This window comes from Entelurus aequoreus, linkage group LG09, assembly GCF_033978785.1.
Source record: "Entelurus aequoreus isolate RoL-2023_Sb linkage group LG09, RoL_Eaeq_v1.1, whole genome shotgun sequence".
In the NCBI taxonomy this organism is placed as follows: Eukaryota; Metazoa; Chordata; class Actinopteri; order Syngnathiformes; family Syngnathidae; genus Entelurus; species Entelurus aequoreus.
In genome coordinates this window covers 36,640,382-36,661,019 of record NC_084739.1, presented here as the reverse complement: position 1 = coordinate 36,661,019, position 20,638 = coordinate 36,640,382, and the positions used below count along the sequence as shown (strand labels likewise).

The following is a 20,638-nucleotide window of genomic DNA, read 5'->3' as shown; positions in this document are numbered from 1 at the left end:
AGAGTTGAGAAGGAGCAAAGATCTTCAATATATGTATGTGAAAATCACAAATAAATCTTCTGGGGGAGGATGACGCCCCTACAGGGGTTTGGTTTACAAACTTTCAGACCCACCTAAAACAAAATTCACCAGCCGCCACTGATTATGATGCATTCTCATTTTAGGCAAAATATAAGACAATACTTTCTTAACAGTATAATTGTAACCAGGAATAAGTCTTCAAGTAACAATATTCAAATACTCACATTGTTGGGTAAGACAGCATTTGGTTTTATTCTGAATCCAGTGAAACAGATTGGTGGTTTTAGCTGATATAAAGACTTTCAGGTGTTTATATATGTTTAAGTATTTGGCAGACGCTTTTATCCAAAGCGACATACATAAAAAATACATATATAACAATCACTGTAAACATGATCATTTAAGGGAAGAATGTAATACAAAGTATCAATACAAAGTGTCAAGACATAATAAACTCTCTGCTGCTGCAGCAACAGAGATACGGTCTATAAGATATAAAGATATCTAATGTATTCATACATTGTTTATGTAGGATATACGCATGTATATATAACGTAATTATATTGTTTCTTCAACTTAAAAATAGCTGACCGTTTTTTTCCCCCTTCTCTGGGCTTATATTCCCAGTTTTGATCTCGGACGTCTGGTCACTTATAGCATATAAGAATATTATATTACTGTTAAGCAAACTATGAATAATAAAACATGTGTCCGTTATCATAGCTACACGTATGACAAAAAAGCGTGTGGAAATGAGTGGTATTCAGTGAGGTAAAATGAATTAAATGCGCTGACAGTTCATTGCTCCTGCCAAATGAATTGCACTGAGTGGAGCGGATCACCACTCCAAGATGGCGGCCCCGCGTCTCGTCTGCACCAGTAAGCAGTAGCGCTCGATGCTGCGTACCCTTATAAGATGTCTGTGGTTATAACGTTAGCAGTGAGTTTACAGCCTCACTGATTTAACTACACAGCAAATAAAAGTCACGTTACTTAGCCAATAAACGTTATCTGACATTCAAAACTTACCCTTCTTTGTGCAACTTCAAATGTCGAACGAAGTTGGAAGTTGTTGCGTCTCCGTCTGTAATATTCGAACTGCGTGATTTGCATACGGCAATTCCTTTTTTGTTGACCAAGTCGTAGTTTTTATACCCGAACGAAACCAACTTTGGTATAAATCTCTCTCACTGGCGCGTTGTTTGACAACTCTTGTTCATTGGTTGTCCTGCAATTTGATTGGATGAATGCTGTGTGATGAAAATAATGTAGATCTAATTTGATTGGCTGTTGTACTGAGAGCACACACGCTGACACGCAGCACACACGCTGATAGACAGACACGTACAAAATGAAAGCTACGGAGCGCTCCCAAATAACTTTTTAAGCTTTAGGTTTTGGGGAAAGTAGCAAGTCATGTCAAGTCAAAAGGCTCAAGTCCAAGTGAAGTCACAAGTCATTGATGTTAAAGTCTAAGTCGAGTTGCAAGTCTCTTTACATTTTGTCAAGTCGAGTCTAAAGTCATCAAATGCATGACTCGAGTCTGACTCGAGTCCAAGTCATGTGACTCGAGTCCACACCTCTGCATGTACCACAGTTTGAGAATTGCTGTTTATTCTATGCAATGTGACATTGCACACATTGAACAGCAATACCGTACACAGAGGACGAGCCTGGTTTGAAAAGAAAATATATCCTTGGGACAAAATTGCATACTGTATTTGTAGTATTGTAAGACAAATATTTTCATAAATGTTTTTTTTTACCAGGCCTGATACTGTGCTGCACTTCTTTTAATCCCCATTCACACATGTTTTGGCAATACATGTATGAGTAGGACATAGAGAAGTCTGGTAGTTTTCTTCATGATTAGGAAAACGCTACCTTGGATTGCAGACAGCCGTCTGAAAGGTGTGGTTGGAATAAAAAGTGTGTTAATCTCCTCGGGAATAAGAGGAAGAATAAATGAAGAAAAATGAGCACCAAAGATTGCATCAGGATCGACAGTGTTTGCCATGTGAATAAAATCCTACACCTGCTTTATTCCACAACACTTGAGTGAAAAAACAACTCACTTAAAATACTTTACAATATATTATGTAGACTCATGCTGACACAGAAAGTAACATAATTTTCGGACTATATAAACCGCAACTTTTTTTGTCACGTTTTGAACCCTGTCGCTTAATGAATGCTGCACAACAGTAATTTTAGGAGTTTTTTGGGACATGATCTTTGTGAATGAACACTTTTCATGTTTTTATATATACACCTGCATCATACAGATGTGTGCAGCCAATATTACATCGGCATCCATTTCACCGGTCACCAGGGAAATTGTTCCCACATTCAATCAATCAATCAATCAATGTTTATTTATATAGCCCTAAATCACAAGTGTCTCAAAGGGCTGTACAAGCCACAACGACATCCTCGGTACAGAGCCCACATTGGGTTGAGTTTTTTCTTGCCCAGATGTGGGATCAAATCCGAGGATATCATGGTGGTTTGTGAAGCCCTTTGAGGCATTTGTGATTAATTAAAGTTGTGAATAAACTTTGTTATGTACAAAAAAATGTTCCCCAAAAATTAAGTGGGTGTGGCTTATATTTAGGTGCGCTCTAAAGTTAGGAAATGACAGTACACTCATTTATTTTGGCTGGTTTGCTTTAAAAACGGAAGGAACCGGCATCTCAAGGATTGTGGATATTGACAAAGTAAAACCTAGCAAATGAAAAAGAAGATCCCTGCAAGCTTGACAGGTATCATGTCAGAAATCCTCCCAATGTCACAGGCACATCTTGGGTGTTTGCGGTGCAGTTTATGAAGCACAGGGATCCAGTGCACAAGACACCGGCTTTAGTGGACCCTTCTGGCAAATGATGGACGAGGTACACGCCGAATGTCACCTAGAGATGGCGGCAGTAACAAGCAGCATGTTTTATTTGATGACATCTATAACCTTATAAAATGTGTAATCAAATATCAAAAAAGTACAAAAATGCGATGTAGGTTTTTTTTTTTTTTTTTTACAAATGACTAACCTTTCCAGTGCGTTGGCTTGAAAGAGAAATAAGTGGCTCTTTGGTTTTGCTCCCAGTGTTCTGGTCTATTCCAACCATTTGGCAACGAACACATTGACCTCCGACCTTTAAATTCACTACACATGAAGCACATCTAACAACACAACACATGAAGAGATTTGATATTAAAGTGTCAGCTCACCGTGAATTGAATGTTGCCAATAATTAAGCTTGACCAATTTTCCTCCTCAAATGCTTCAGCGCCTGCAATGACGAAATTGGCTCGGAACCGACTGATGATGTTTTGTGTGTCGAGCGCAGACTCGTCTTCCCTTAGAAAGGAATGGTAAAGATTGCATGTTATTTTATTGCGCTCTGTAAATTACCCATTGTTATATCAATGTGGCTTTTTGTGCACATTGAGTATTTTCAATAAAACGTCAAAAAGTGTTCAAACCTGCTGCTCATTACTTTGTGAATGAGCTCCACACTGGCACGATTGATCATGAGATACTGTGCTTCATTCACCAGTGAGAGCGACGATGAGCTGATGGCTGGAAGGGAAATACTTGATATTACCCATCAATTACAGCTGCTGAGTTCCGCTGCAAAATTGTCTACAGCCTCGGTGTGTCTGAAAATTGGAAGCCCTATTTCACGAGATGAAGTAATTACAGCGTACAATTTGTCAATATTGTTCAAACCTGTCTACTTCCAATTCATTTGGGAATAATCTAACAAAATGTTCTTTTATGGAACATGTGGTTTACTCAGTAGAATAGAATATAAAGACATTTATAGCTTCCATTGAAAGAAGGTAACCAGAAAAATGTACATTTCTACTGCATGCTCTGGAGCAGGGGTCGGCAACCTTTTGCGTCAAAAGAGCCATTTGGGCCCGTTTCCACCAAATCAAAACCCACTTGCAGCCACCAAACCCATTTGATCCTTATATTGAAATGACTGCTACATACAGTTTCCTTTAATGTGTTGTCACGTTACGTTCCTGTCTTGTTCTTTTTTACATCCCCGTATTTTGCATCTTATTTTGTTACTGGTTTGTTTTTAGTTTTTCCCTATAGTTTCCCTAGGTAACCGCCACCTGACAATTAGTCAAAATCCAACTTTGCTGGATTTTTGTTTTATGATCTGTTGTGTTGTCACCAGTGTTAGGCACATTGCTTTAAATATATATATATATATATATATATATATATATATATATATATATATATATATATATATATATATATATATACACATATATATATATATATATATATATACATATATATATACATATACATATATATATATATATATATATATATATATATATATATATATATATATATATATATATATATATATATATATATATATATATATACACAGTATATATATAGTTAATACAGGGATTGAATGTGCTTAAGTGGCTGTATTTCTCCTTGTCAACAAACAGGGTATTGTGGGATTACATGAGTATCAATTCATTGAATGGTTGTACATTTTTCCCTCATTGTAGTTAAAGTTGTGTGTTAGTAACGTCGTTAATATAATAATAATACCTGGGATTTATATAGCGCTTTTCTAAATACCCAAAGTCGCTTTACATGTTTGAACCCCTCATTCATTCACACCTGGTGGTGGTAAGCTACTTTCATAGCCACAGCTGCCCTGGGGTAGACTGACGGAAGCGTGGCTGCCAATTTGCGCCTACGGCCCCTCCGACCACCACCATCATTCATCATTCATTCACCGGTGTGAGTGGCACCGGGGTCAAGGGTGAAGTGTCCTGCCCAAGGACACAACGGCAGCAATTTTGGATGGTAAGAGGCGGGGAGCGAACCTGCAACCCTCAGGTTTCTGGCACGGTTGCTCTACCCACTACGCCATACCGCCCCAATATGCAACAACATTATGCCCAGTACTGGTTGTCATAAATCTCCTTTTCTTCCATGTGTTTTCCTTTATTAGGTATATCCATGCTAACATACTTTTGCACTATTCTAGCTACAACTTGTTTATGCAGCTACATTAAGGCAAGCTCTGTCTTACCCTTCCAAATAATTTTGTGTAGCATGACATACCCTAAAAAGTCTAACATTGCATAGCAGCAATGCGGAAAAGGCTGTAATTGGTTGGCTTTTAGTACTTGTCCTGTGTTGATGCGATTCAATCATGAGGCATACTGCCCACATTTGCAAAAATGTCTTCTTTTTTGCACTTCAAGTATTGTAACACAGTACCAGTTCTAATGACACTCAATCTCTCTCTAGTTACCATTGTTTTTTAGCAACTACGGAAGCTAACAAGCTAAATCATGACAAGTTAACTGTCACAAGTTCTTACCAGAAACACTGCCTCTAGAATTAAATGGCAGATGGGGAACTTTGAAAGACATGACGGAGCCTCAAGGGACAGCGTGGTGACTACAGTACCGGTACACAGAAGCATAAACTAGCTGGAGCCACATCACAGGGATAAAAGAGTCGCAGGCGGCTCCACAGCCACAGGTTGCAGATCCCTGCTCTGGAGTCATGTGAAGTACTATGGAAAATAGTAAAATTACAGCACCATTACCTGTATCAAACTTCTTTTTCATGCCTCGAGTGAAATTGGGACTTTGTCTTATCAGACGGCATGGCTGTCCAAGAAAGTCTGAAAGCCACGACGCAGCCCCATCACCACAGTCCACAGTCTCTACTCTAAGGGAAGGTGGAGGATTGTGTTTAGGAGCACCCAGGGGAAATCTACAGAGTTTGATATCATTACTACTTTGTGCAACATCTAATCTAACAGTCCCTGGCAGAATAGTTTCTTTTTATTATTGTGACTCAACAAAAGCATTTAAAATCAGCTTGTATTCTTTGTTTCCTTTCCCATTAAAAAAGGGTTTCCTTTAAAATGTTGCTGCCTAAAAATGTAATTTGTATTCAAGGAGTACTATCTTAGGTGTTGGAAAAGGATGTATTGCTACTAACTAAAAGTGAAAATGTTAACAAATATGAGTTGTGTTTGCCATTCAGAGCTCACCTATCACCACAAACTTTACTCTGACACACCGGAGAGCTTGCGTCCATTCCAGTTCTGATTTCCAGTGGAACTGAAATGATGTCATCCATTCCTGCAGGACCATGACAAAAAAAATATCACTTAATCTAGAGAACTGATGATTGAATGACCTAATGCTAGTAATGGGCCATAGAAACTAGATAAATGTTAGCTTACGATAGAGATTTTAACTGTGTATGGGGCAACAATTTCGTCAAAGAGCGGTAATACAACCAGTGACGGAATGGTGTAGTTTGAATAATTGTCCAAAAATATGAAAAACGAAATAAATATTTTTAAAACGTACATAATGTATTTACCGTAAATTATTTCTGTTTTGTTTTTTAAATCTCGCAATGATGGAGCCAACTGTGAATGCCTTTAGATGTGAGAAGGGGGGCGCAGCAGCACCGACTGCTTGTTGAAAAGAGTAAAACATATTTTCATGTCAGAGGCGCCAAAAGGGACTAGTCGCTTTTTTGAAAAATGGTATCTACATGGTTCTGATTACTTGCAACATTTGCAACAAACTCGCCAAGTTGGCAACAGTGATACCTCCTGCTCCGTTTTATTCTCTGGCAGACAAAGTTCTCAAGAATGTGTTTATGAGCAGGGCAATTAGGCAGCACCAAAATGTAAAAATTGCGCACGCCATTAATGGGCGCATTGTCGATGAGCTACTAAGACTGCATGCGCAATTAATAACGCGCAAACGTGGTGCAGAAAGTTCTATTAAATTATGCATTTAGCGTGTATTATACCAGCTGTAACCATGGAGACAGTTCCCTCCACATTTACTTATGCACCAACACGTGGCCTATGTTGTGAAATATGCAGCACACAACTATAATCAGCACCACCTTTTTTTTTTATCAATAGTGACATTTTTAATGTAACTAACTTTTTAGCATGCGAAGGTGCGCTCTGAGTTACGCTGGCACTAACTGATGTGCTGGACTGATCCAGACGAAAGAAAACGCATCTTTGTAGCAGATACATAGATTATTTTTTGGCTTCTGCTCATTAATTATTCACCAGCTGAAAGATGGAATTGCTGGATAGATATGTCTAATATTTTCTTTTCTGACAAAGCACGGAGGATTCTCTCTTTCCATCACCTGTCATACAACACGGATCACCTCCTGAGCATGCTGCGGCCGTTTATGTATAACTGTGCCATTCTGCATGTACATATGCTAAATATAGAAGCAAAACAGTGGTCACAAAACTGTTTCAGGCTTGATAAATCCCACCGCAAGTGTTCAATGATTATATTTGCATTTTCTCCTCCCAGTATTGTGGCCATTTTATTAATTAGCATATATTCTGCATATACATGAAGACAGACACCCTAAATCAGGTGTCGGCAACCTTTACCACTCAAAGAGCCATTTTGACCAGTTTCACAAATTAAAGAAAACAATGGGAGCCACAAAACTCTTTTGAAATTTAAAATGAAATAACACTGCATACAAAGTTTTTTTTTTGCTTTGTGCCATGTATAAACCAGGGGTCTCAGACACGCGGCCCGCACCTTAATATGAAATTGTTATGTTAGTGCGGCCCGCAAGTTTTATATGAATGGCGCTTGACAGCGTCACTCTTGTCAACCCTCCCGATTTTTCCGGAAGACTCCCGAATTTCAGGGCAACTATTCTCTCGAATGTCTGCTGATTTTCACCCAAACAACAATAATAAGGGCGTGCCGTCACTGTCGTGATGGCACAGCATTTAACACCCTCTACAACCTGTACAAACAGCGTGCCGGCCCAGCCACACGTTGTATGAGGCTTCTGCATGCACACTTAAGTGACAGCAAGGCATACTTGGTCAACAGCCACACAGGTTACACTGACGGTGACCGTATAAAACAACTTTAACACTCTTACTAATATGCGCCACACTGTGAACCCACACCAAACAAGAATGACAAACACATTTCGGGAGAACATCTGCACCGTAACACAACATAAACACAACAGAACAAATACCCAGAATCCCATGCAGCCCTAACTCTTCCGGGCAACATTATACACCCCCGCTATCACCAAACCCCGCCCACCTAAACCGACGCACGGGGGAGGGTGGTGTTGATGTGTGGGGGAGCAGGGTTGGGGGGGCGGGGTTTGGTGGTAGCGGGGGTGTATAATGTAGCCCGGAAGAGTTAGGGCTGCATGGGATTCTGGGTATTTATTCTGTTGTGTTTATGTTGTGTTACGGTGCAGATGTTCTCCCGAAATGTGTTTGTCATTCTTGTTTGGTTTTGGTTCACAGTGTGGCGCATATTAGTAAGAGTGTTAAAGTTGTTTTATACGGCCATCGTCAGTGTAACCTTTGTGGCTGTTGACCAAGTATGCCTTGCTGTCACTTGCGTGTGCAAGCAGAAGCTGCATACAACATGTGGCTGGGCTGGCACGCTGTTTGTACAGGTTGTAGAGGGCGTTAAATGCTGTGCCATCACGGCACGCCCTTATTATTATTGTTAGGGTGAAAATAGGACAATATTTGCCCCGGGAGATTTCTGGGAGAGGCACTGAAATCCGGAAGTCTCCCGGGAAAACCGGGAGGGTCGGCAAGTATGCAGCTGAGCCACATCAGAGTGGTCAAAGAGCCGCATGCGGCTCTGGAGCCGTGGGTTCCCGGCCCCTGCCCTAAATGGATTGCGCTCTCTATTTTGTTAATTTAAGAGACGTAATCCTAGGGGCACAAACTTTGTAGACCATCTTTGAGTGCACTATCAGTTTTGCATGTGTTTCAGTAAACACACTTTCAGATCAGGCCATAAATGTAAATGGATTTTAGGCTATGCCGCCTATGCCTACCTGTCGCCTGCAAAAGCAACTCATTTGAAGACAGACTGACTTGTGGGCGAATGAGGCATAGACGTGGTTCTCTTTTCTGACTCAGGCACACCCCATTTCCATTTACCACCATCCAGCCTCTGTCATACAGTAAACCCTGAGGTCCTACTGGCCAGTTGTGGACCTAATGCACAAGACAAAATGTATACTTTATAAAGTTATACATATAGTGGTACCTCAACTTAACAGTGCACCAATTTAAAATTGTTTTGAGATAAGGGCTATCTCTCGGGTAGTCGTTACGCTTTAAGTTGTGAGCAAAAATTTGAGGAACAAGCATCCTCATCATTAGTTGGTGTAGCAAATGTCACAGTGAACCCTGTAAGATTCTCCCAAATTGTTTGGTCTTACTAGCTTGCATTAGTTTGTAGCTAGAGACTGACATAACTTTATTTTTAAACTATGGGAAGGAAGAAAGTGAGTGTGAAGGACAGTGATGAGGAGAAGAGGATGATAGTCACTGAATTAAAGGCCTACTGAATCCCACTACTACCGACCACGCAGTCTTTATATATCAATGATGAAATCTTAACATTGCAACACATGCCAATACGGCCGGGTTAACTTATAAAGTGCAATTTTAAATGTTCCGCTAAACTTCCGGTTGAAAACGTCTATGTATGATGACGTACAGTATGCGCGTGACGTCAATAGTTAAACGGAAGTATTCGGACACCATTGAATCCAATACAAAAAAGCTCTGTTTTCATCTCAAAATTCTACAGTATTCTGGACATCTGTGTTGGTGAATCTTTTGCAATTTGTTTAATGAACAATGAAGACTGCAAAGAAGAAAGTTGTAGGTGGGATCGGTGTCTTAGTGGCCGGCTGTAGCAACACAACCAGAAGGACTTTGACTTGGATAGCAGACGCACTATCCGACGCTAGCCGCCGACCGCACGGATGATCGGGTGAAGTCCTTCGTCCTTCCGTCGATCGCTGGAACGTAGGTGAGCACGGGTGTTGATGAGCAGATGAGGGCTGGCTGGCGTAGGTGGAGCGCTAATGTTTTTATCATAGCTCTGTGAGGTCCCGTTGCTAAGTTAGCTTCAATGGTGTCGTTAGCAACAGCAATGTTAAGCTTCGCCAAGCTGGAAAGCATTAACCGTGTATTTACAGGTCCATGGTTTAATAGTATTGGTGATTTTCTGTCTATCCTTCCAGTCAGGGGTTTATTTCTTTTGTTTCTATCTGCATTTAAGCACGATGCTATCACGTTAGCTCCGTAGCTAAAGTGCTTCGCCGATGTATTGTCGTGGAGATAAAAGTCACTGTGAATGTCCATTTCGCGTTCTCGACTCTCATTTTCAAGAGGATATAGTATCCGAGGTGGTTTAAAATACAAATCCGTGATCCACAATAGAAAAAGGAGAGAGTGTGGAATCCAATGAGCCAGCTTGTACTTAAGTTACGGTCAGAGCGAAAAAAGATGCATCCTGCACTGCACTATAGTCCTTCACTCTCACGTTCCTCATCCACGAATCTTTCATCCTGGCTCAAATTAATGGGGTAATTGTCGCTTTCTCGGTCCGAATCGCTCTCACTGCTGGTGTAAACAATGGGGAAATGTGAGGAGCCTTTCAACTTGTGACGTCCCGCTACTTCCGGTACAGGCAAGGCTTTTTTTATAAGCGACCAAAAGTTGCGAACTTTATCGTCGATGTTCTCTACTAAATTCTTTCAGCAAAAATATGGCAATATCGCGAAATGATCAAGTATGACACATAGAATGGATCTGCTATCCCCGTTTAAATATAAAAATTTCATTTCAGTAGGCCTTTAAATCTATAAATAACCAAAAAACATGACAGAGCGTGTGGCTAACTAACTCATTGAAACAATTACAGCCAAGCGCTGCTAGTCTGCACCATATTGAAGCACAGCGAGTCTAACATCACCCAAGCCCAAGGCTGCTTTAATTCATGGGCTTACATGGCCTGAAGCCCAGGGGCCCTGATTTTGATGACGGAATGCTACGATTGGTGTTCATAACTGTCAATCACATACAGCTCCGTCTTGTCTAGTGGTTGTGTACTTTTTCTCTCACTCGGCTGCGTTGTTTTTACCTACTGCTCCGAGCAGCGTACTACTATTGAGCTAAAACACAGGCAGTCTCCCGGCTCGCCAGCAATTTACTTGAAACTGACAGGCTTCCAGTACTCACACAGACGTGCATGCACCCATCGCTAATGTATTCATGAAGTCGGCCTTACCCTTAAAATAATATCAAAACGGCAGAAAATTATGCATGAACATATGGAAAAGCTGCTGATGGTGTTTGACAAGAGACACAGCTAAAAGGAGATACCATAGAAATCCACTCTCCAAAGTAAATGCTGTACATTATTGTTACAATTCTTCAGGAAGATAATGTAGTTAGTAGTACATTATATTGTATTAATTGTATACAATATTTAGTATCTAAAATTAGTTTTTCTTTTTAAAAGAAATGTTACGTGTTAAAAGTGTGCTGTTTTTTTTTGGGGGGGGGGCAAGCACCAAACAGATTGATTTCAATGGGAAGTATGTATTTGAGATACAAGTGTTTTGAGTTAAGAACTACGTCACAGAACCAATTAAGCTAATAAGTTGAGGTACAACTGTACTGTCGATATAGCCAAAAGGATATGACAACATAATGCTCAAACCTCAAAAGCGCCACATGATTTGATGGGATATACATAGATGTTGGTCAATGTATAAGCTCCTTGATGGCTGCCTGGACATACTAGTTTAAATCCCCTTCGTGAGGATTCTGTAATTTGCTCCTTTTCTTGGTCTTTCCGTGTTACTTCAGTGATATTGACTGTAGTCTCTTCCTTTGGTGCTTTTGCAGCTTTAAGACTTTCTAGTCTGGCTTGGTCTACTGTCACTGGTTTCTCCACAAAGCACTCAGCAACAAAGCTCAGGAACTTTTGACAGTCGTCAAAGGTTGACATGTAGCCAAAGGACACGCGGACAGATCCGGTTGGCTGCCCATCCACCAAGTCAATGGTGTCTCCGCAGACGTGGCCGGCCTTGGAATGAAAATTACAACATTTTATTAAATGAGCATGGATTTTGTTGCATTTCTCCTTGATCTCTTACTTGTAAGTTTCTCTTCATTTGCTGATTTGTAATGCCAAGGAAGCTCTGACAAGCTCCGGTGTTGCAGAAGCAACCAGTGCGTACATGGATGTTGTACAAACTTGCCATTCTGTCCACCTGTAATAGAATATTATAGTAGTCTTAAGCACCGTCAATGCATATACTATACATTTAGGGCTTGTTCGACTAAAGGGTTTTGTGTACTTAAACACATGCAAACTTGATTATGCATGCAAAGCTTTTCTACTAAGCTTGTGCACAGAGGATTGTATCTCTTAAATGAGCAAAATAGGTAGTGCAATCAATTTAGCATGTCTGTTTCATGTATATGCAGAATATATGATAATTATAAGAATGCCCACAATACTGAAAGAAGATGTAAGTATAATCATTTAGCGCTCGAAATTTAATTTATCAAAACTGAAACTGTTCTGCTGTTCTGATAGTTAGCACGTCTGGAAAGTATGTGCAAACTGGCACAGTTACACAAAAATGGCTGTGAGAAAGGACGAGACCGCAAATATTTCAGACAGAATAGTTTGTCTGTCTGTGTATCAACATATTTGGAATATCAGAAATAAATGCTTTAGATTATCGTCTATTCAGCAATACAATGTTATAATAGTATAGATGCTAGATGACTTAATGGGCTGATTAAAATTTTTTTTACTGATTTGTTTTGGTGTATGCTTGTTTTTTTATCATCAATGTATATCCTATATGAAATATCTTATGTGCATATTTTTGCGTCTGGATCACAACACCAGCACCTTCCAAAGCACACCCTAAAAAATAAGTTATGTTGTCTCGATTGCACTTCTATATTGCCTAGAAAAGGTGGTCCATACTATATTTGTGTGCTGCATATTCCACAAGATATCAAAACAGCACAGGTTAGACGGTTGGAGCATAGGATGTCGTGCATGCGGAGGTAAATGACTGTGTCCATGGACACAGCTGGTATAGTACATGCAAAATCCTAATCATCAATCCTCTAAACCCCTTTTGCACTTGTTATTAACTGTACACAGTCTTAGCAGATCACTTACAACACACCCAATATTGTATTGTTTCCACATGCTGTTTAGTACATGTTATTGATATTTTAGTAGATCAGTGCATAAGTAATTTATTTGATTAGGCAGAAACAAATTTGTATGCACCTGAGAATATCCAATTATTTTTCCATGACAGTCCATAAGGTTGAAGTTTTGAAGTTTAAGATTGCGCCTTGTGTGCTTGGACTCTCAAACTGGCCATGAGTGTACATCTGGGCCACTGGTCGCCTGTTGCCATGGCAAAGACTTGACAGAAGCAAGTAAGTGTAGCGTGCCAAGCCAAATGTGTGCTGCTGTATGTTCAGCATGCACCCTGAAAGAAAGAAAAGGAACATCGCACTATTGTTGAATTGTCACTTCTTTTTTATAAAAGTGGTTAATATACCAGCGATTCTGTAAAGAGTTTCAAAGCTGTGGTTGAGAGCAATGATGTCCAAAAAGGAGATTGTGCCATCTTCAAATCTTGCCCAGAAGAAAAAACACATTAAATTACAGTCATAATGAAATGCCCAACAAGTTTTTAAGCGACTCTTACCTGTCAGGAATGTTTGCAGCCTGCACGTAATAATCTTCTCCAGAAAGGTAAGCTGCTGCTGTGCCTCCCCCAAAATAAGTCTTTTTTAGCATGCTTGCTGCATGGTTGCGGACAAGAAGGGCCCCCAGACCTGTAGGGAAGCCAAATATCTTGTAGAAGGAAATGGGAATGAAATCGGCAGGGCAGTCTTGTAGGTTTAGCGGGGAACAGCTGACAAACGAGGCAGCATCCAGCAACACAAACCATTGGCCTGGATGGTCACATGCTGGGTAAAGACGCTTGGCCTGGATGCCTTTTACATGGCTAAGGGGATATTTCCTCCCAGAGAAGTTGCTCTGCGCTGGGTAGCAGAAGAGATGTGGCGTCTGACAAACCGTATTTTCACCTTGAGTCTCATCTTTTGCCCTATTTAGCACCTCTTGGGGGTAGACTGGGAGGATAACCACTCCCCAGTCAGATGTTAGTCCTCTTATGCCAACAACAGATGTGTGGTTGTCAGTAAGGTAGCAGAAGTGACTTCCTGCCTCGCCCTCCGTCTGCGGCCTCCAGGGGAAGCCCTCTGCCACTAATTTCAGAGCGGCTGTACAGCCCGAAGTAAAAATCACAGAGTACTCCTCGGGGGTGGTGTTGAAATGCTGCAATATCCTGAAAGAAAATGATCATTTAAAAAAAAAAAACTCATTTCATGCAATGTTGCTTTAAACGAGGGCACATGGGCCCATTCGGAATGTTTCTGAGGGCATGATTAGCGCTCACCTGTACCTGACCCTCTCCACGGTGTCATGTGTTAACCTGCTGCTGGGGTTGTGGCTGTGAGGGTTTCCTATTTAGGATGATGACACAATACTTCAAATTGTAATGCAATACAATAACATTCCCAACCTTTCTCTTATGATTTCTCCAGCACTTATTCCAAAAAATATTTCTTTATTTTCAATACATCCCTAAAAACTATCTTCTTTGTGTCATCTTAGTTTAATGCACAATTCAGTTGACTTTACATGAGGACATTTAAACAATTACATTTAAAACATCTAATTAAACACAGGACAGCTGTAGGTTGTTAATCATGATTAAATATAATTTATTTTTTAACCAGGTTTTATTCTGCATGACCTAAGAGACTCAAGAAAGAATGGATTATAAATGCACTTTGGGCCCTATTCTCCTATGTGCTTCAGTGAAAAAAGGTGCACAACTGTGCAGATTTTGGTTGGGCAGCATTCTCCTACTCGACTTAAGTCGGTTACTGCTCGCTTGCACCCAAGATGTGCGCTTTTTTTTTAGAGCTACCTTTAAATATGGGCGTTGCCAGTCAAATCTGGCCTTTTGCGTATTCTCCCATGAATTTAAGTACTTTTGTTCTTACGCGCTTCTGAGGCTGTAATAAACCTAGGGGGAGGGCACGTCCCACCGGCAGGAGGCCACGGGGAAGAACCAGGAAACGTTGGGAAGACTATGTCTCCCGGCTGGCCTGGGAACACCTCGGGATTCCCCGGGAGGAGCTAGAAGAAAGTGGCTATGGAGAGGGAAGTCTGGGCTTCTCTGTTTAGGCTGCTGCCCCCGCGACCCAACCTCAGATAAGCGGAAGAAAATGGATGGATCTCAAATTTTTTGTCTTAATTTATTTTATTTTTTTACACTTCTTTTGTTTTTCTTGGCACTCAGCATCAAGGGTTGGAATTGAGGGTTAAATCACCAAAATGATTCCCGAGAGCGGCCACCGCTGCTGCTCACTGCTCGCCTCACCTCCCAGAGGCTGGAACAAGGGGATGGGTCAAAGGCAGAGGGTAATTTCACCACACCTAGCGTGTGTGTGACTATCAGTGGTACTTTAACTTAACTTTAAATACCTGTTCTCTATCCTTTCTTCTCCAATTAGTAAATGCTACATTTTTGTACCAAATTATTAAAGACCATGGTTTATTACGCATTTAAACGTTAACTTTGACATCCCTGACACCCGCATTTCTATAACATAAAAAAAAACTGCCAAAATACCCAAGCAAATTATAAAATTGTCAGAAATATTGCCCTGTAGATAAAATGACAACCTGCATGCTCATGTTTTTAACCTGTGTGTAGTTCCTCACACAGCAAGGGGATGGATACATAATTTCCCAAGATAATTTAACTGATTAAGGTTTTTATAATTCTGTCATGTTTTTCATAACTGCTCCGTGTTTTCCAGGACCTGTAAATGTTGTGGTTCACTTACCATAGACGTTCCTTGAAATATCCAGGCAGTAATCCGTGACCAGAGATTGTGGGTAGAGAGTACTTGCTGCATGATCCAGATATACAGTACCTGTATGTGTACATGTGTGCAGTTCAGTTCAGTTTATTTCGAACATAAATACGATACAATGTAATGCATCACACAATTCCAGTTGTTTCATTACAGCATGTCCGAAAAGGAGTAGGAAGAAGCAGAGTTTATTTAATCCTACCCCTTTTCATACCATAGCAATTTTATTCAATGTCCTTGTTCTCTGTAAAAGAACAGTGAACAAATAAATAATATACCATAGTAAGCATACAAATATTAAATACATAAATATTTGTCTCAATAAAAAATAAAAAATAAAAAAAAGGGTTCATGATGTTCATCATAATTATTGTTTTGTGTACTTTGTAAACACTTGTAGTTTGAACAGTCTCTTAAAAGTGAATCATATTGGTGCTTTGTTTGATTTCTTTGGTAAATCCATTCCATAATTTAATTCCGCATACGGATATGCTAAAGGTTTTAAGTGTTGTACGAGCATACAAATGTTTTAAATTAGATTTTCCTCTAAGGTTATATATCTCCTCTTTTGTTGAGAAGAATTGTTGTACATTCTTGGGGAGCAGGTTATAGTTTGCTTTATACATACTTTTAGCTGTTTGCAAATTCACCAAATCGTTCAATTTCAATAATTGTGATTTAATAAATAAAGGGTTGGTACAGGTTCAGTACAGTAAAGCCCTGCCACGTCGACACTTACTACAAAACATGAAACAACAATACACAATGGCACACAAAAAAAGAGTTACCGTTAAGTCGAGCGAACTCCCGTTCAAGCAAGTCCTCCAAGTTTTCTCCATAGCCGTAATGACTCCACACCTCGGTGAAAGTTTCGAAAGAGTTAATTTTGGTGAAGTCCATCGAGCCTTTTTGGAGATATTTGTTCTCCAAATCTTGCCGTTCTTTAGCAAACATTTGACCGTCCGCTAAATGACAATTATTGACATTTTCCACAGTCAAAGTTCGCTGACCATAACTTCCTCTTCCTCCTTCCGCAACATTTAAAGTTACAGTTTAGCACACCTAAGTCGTGTCTTTGAGTTCAAGCACGTTAAAGTGTGTTTTTACACGGCAGTGACAGCAGGCTACGCCCTAAAGACAGCCAAAGGCAGCACATGCATAAACATTGATAAACAAGGCGAAGTAAACTACAGGCAATCGAAATGGGAGGGTTAATCCAAATATCGACAGTGTCGATACCAGGCGTCGTAACGTACTAGTATTGTGTCAATCATCATATGGTATCGCTCCAGTCAGTTTTTTTTTACACCATTCAAAGTGATATTTTGAAATTGTAAAGTACAGTGTCAACAGTATACCGTGTCAAAGTTTGTAGTCATGTGACACAGGTCTTGCTACACAGGCCATGTAATCTGCTGTATGTGCTTAGCTCCCTTTTCATAAACACTTTAAACCAGGGTGTCCAAACCTTTTGACTGGGGGCCCACATTGGGCTTAAAAAAAGGACACTGCATGCAAAATAACTATATATATACTTATATATAGGGACAAGCGGTAGGAAATGGATATATCCACCCATCCATTTTCTACCGCCCCGTTCGGGGTGTCGCGGGGGGTGCCGGAGCCTATCTCAGCTACATTCGGGCGGAAGGCGGGGTACACCCTGGACAAGTCGCCAACTCATCACAGGGCCAACACAGATAGACAGACAACATTCACACTCACATTCACACACTAGGCCCAATTTAGTGTTGCCAATCAACCTATCCCCAACTAGTCTTAACTTTAAAGAAATACACTCTATACCAGGGGTCACCAACCTTTTTGAAACCAAGAGCTACTTCTTGGGTACTGATTAATGCGAAGGGCTACCAGTTTGATACACACTTAAATAATTTGCCAGAAATAGCCAATTTGCTCAATTTACCTTTAACTCTGTTATTATTGATATTTATCTTAATGATATTTATCTTTGTGGAAACACTGATCATCTTAATGATTTCTCACAATAAATATATATAGAAACAGATAAATATCAATATGCAACACTTTATTTTTATATTTTCTCTAAGTGCACATTTTTCAAATTGAACATTTTCAAATGATCACTTCTAAGACAGTCTTGTGAAATCACAATATCCCATTTTAACTAGCTAGCCACTAACATTTTTTTAACAAATCATGAATTACTTTGCACCATGTTTGTACAAATAATAACTCATGTAAAATACAAAAGTAAACTCTCAAATTTTTAAATCATGTCACACTTTGAACTGGACACCAAATCTGTTATCTGTTTCTTTGTCAGTTAGTGGGAAGCCTGGCATTGCATGCTGTTAACTAGTGTGTTGTACTCTGGTGTGTAACTTGACACGGCAACTCTGAGTGAGTCTTGCAGATGTGCATCAGTGAGGCGTGTTCTGTGTTTGTTCTTGATGAAGTTCATGTCAGACAAGGCTGATTCACAAAGATAAGATTTTTCCTCATTGTTTGCGGAACCTTCTTAATCTTTTGGACATATTTTCACAGCAATCTGGCCTTGAGCTTAATTATGATAAATGTAAAATGTTAAGGATCGGAAATCTAAAGGGAACGTCCTTTCGAATGGAATGCAAAGTGCCTGTTTTGTGGACAGATGGACCAGTTAACATACTTGGTGTTGTTGTCCCAGAAAATCTGGAAGATCTAGGCTCAGTAAATTATGATAATCGACTAAGAAAGCTGGACAAAATTATGCAATTATGGAAAGGGAAATCCCTAACCTTGTATGGTAAAATGTCTATTGCCAACTCGTTAATTATTCCTCAATTTATTTATTTGTTTTTGTCATTACCAGCTCCATCACAAAACTTTTTTAAGATTTATGAGCAGAGGGTCTTCGATTTTGTCTGGAACGGCAAACCAGAAAAGATTGAAAGAAAGGTTTTGTACAAAGAGTATGAATATGGGGGCCTGAAACTTCTCAACCTTGAAGCTATGTGTCTGTCTTTAAAAGCATCAATTGTTCCAAAGATGTATTTAAACATTGAGTGGTACACAAATGTCCTTTTGGACAAAAAACATGTACTGTATCAAAAGAAATTGTATTCTTTTTTACAAGTGATCCCCTCCCATTTTTCTTATGTAGAGAGTCTGCTGGGAAACATGGCGGGGTTCATAAAGGAAACAATCCACTCATAGTGGTGTTTTCAATTTTAAGTGCCAGAAAAAAAAGACAATATTTTGCAGCAGATAATATGGATGAACTCTAATATTGTAATAGATGGAAAGCCTTTCTTTTGGAAAAATATGTTTGAAAGAGGAATCATTTTTGTCAATGATATTATCAATGAGAATGGTAAAATGCTGAAGTATGATGAATTTAGAACTATGTATGGTGATGCTTGTTCAAGCTTTTCATTTTATCAACTAACTGGAGTAATTGGGAAAAGATGGAAACAAATAATAAATTATGGAACTACTAAATTATTAGTTTGTAAACCTCTAATAAGAAATTCTAGTTGGCAAAAAGGAACTAAAATAAATAGAAAAATATATAATTTTTATTTAATAAAGAAATCTTTGAAGGCTGCCCCATACAACACATATGGAAAATGGGAGGACTTTTTTGACTGCCCGTTGCCATGGGATGCCATATTCAAACTAATCTATAAAACTACTATCGATGTGCAAAATCGTTATTTTCAAATTAAAATTATTTATAACTTCTTGCCCACAGGGAAAATGTTAAAATGATGGAATATGACAGAGTCAGATGATTGCCGATTTTGTTGTCAGGAGTCTGAATCCACCCTGCATTTGTTTTGGTATTGTCATATTGTGTCTTTGTTTTGGGTGGAAGTTGAAAAAATGTGTTTAAGGATTGGTTTGTTTATGCAGCTTAATGTGGTTTCTGTTATTTTAGGAGAGTTCATTGACAATCATGATTTAGTCAATGAAATACACTCTATACCAATGGCAATACACTCTATACCAATGGCAAGATGGCGGCGCATGGGTTTGCTGCGGCTATGCTAACGCTCTTGGGAGTGTGGAGCGATTTGGCAAAAAACACCCGTCATTTCTGTCAATTTCATGGCTGGCTCAAAGCGTGAACACTCTGTGATCACATACGACCGACAGACAATTCTGGATGTGGATGGATCGGGTCGTTATAGACTGAAAGATGCATGTACGGTGGACCTCCTCGCTAGCATGGGAATACTTCGTGGGCTACATCGAGCGGCCTTTGTAGCAGTGGAGTCAAGTGCTAGCGGTGACCGCCAATGGAGACGACATAAGCGGTGCGAGCGGAAGCAGAAGCGGGGATGCCGAGCGGGGCTAACAACAAAGAGAAAAGCTAACCAAAGAAGCGTGGAGTCTCCGGGTAAGAAGCCATTTAAACTAGAACTAGCCGGCGTCAGGCTGGATAATCCCTGCACACATAGCAATTCTCTTAGAATAAAACACAACTCACATAATGTTTTTTCTTTTGTGACCATGTCAGAGGCAGACATACATTGTACTGAGGTAGCTAACTATGATGCGTTCAGTTTATCGCAACATCAAGCAAACAATCTGAATATCCCCGTCGTATCAATTCCTAGATATGGTCGAAACTATTTAAAGTGCAATACGCATAATAAACACAACATTATTAATATTGCTACTTCGGATAATTTCAACAAACAATCCTTAAAACAGCCCACTACCTATAATATGGGCTTTTTAAACATAAGATCATTATCTTCCAAAACGTTATTAGTTAATGA

At 39.7% G+C, this 20,638-nt stretch overlaps 1 protein-coding gene across 1 annotated transcript; it reads right to left on the bottom strand.

Moving 5' to 3' along the window:
* Window positions 1–1,612: 1,612 nt before the first annotated feature.
* Window positions 1,613–17,113, bottom strand: mocos (molybdenum cofactor sulfurase). The gene is given in 16 exon segments (XM_062058679.1): window positions 1,613–2,930; window positions 3,066–3,170; window positions 3,247–3,376; window positions 3,502–3,598; window positions 5,628–5,752; window positions 6,081–6,171; window positions 8,921–9,083; window positions 11,608–11,976; window positions 12,047–12,163; window positions 13,210–13,263; window positions 13,266–13,417; window positions 13,490–13,566; window positions 13,640–14,284; window positions 14,396–14,462; window positions 15,858–15,947; window positions 16,676–17,113. Coding segments are annotated over 16 exon segments (2,592 nt in total). The 5' UTR covers window positions 16,842–17,113; the 3' UTR covers window positions 1,613–2,786.
* Window positions 17,114–20,638: the final 3,525 nt, after the last annotated feature.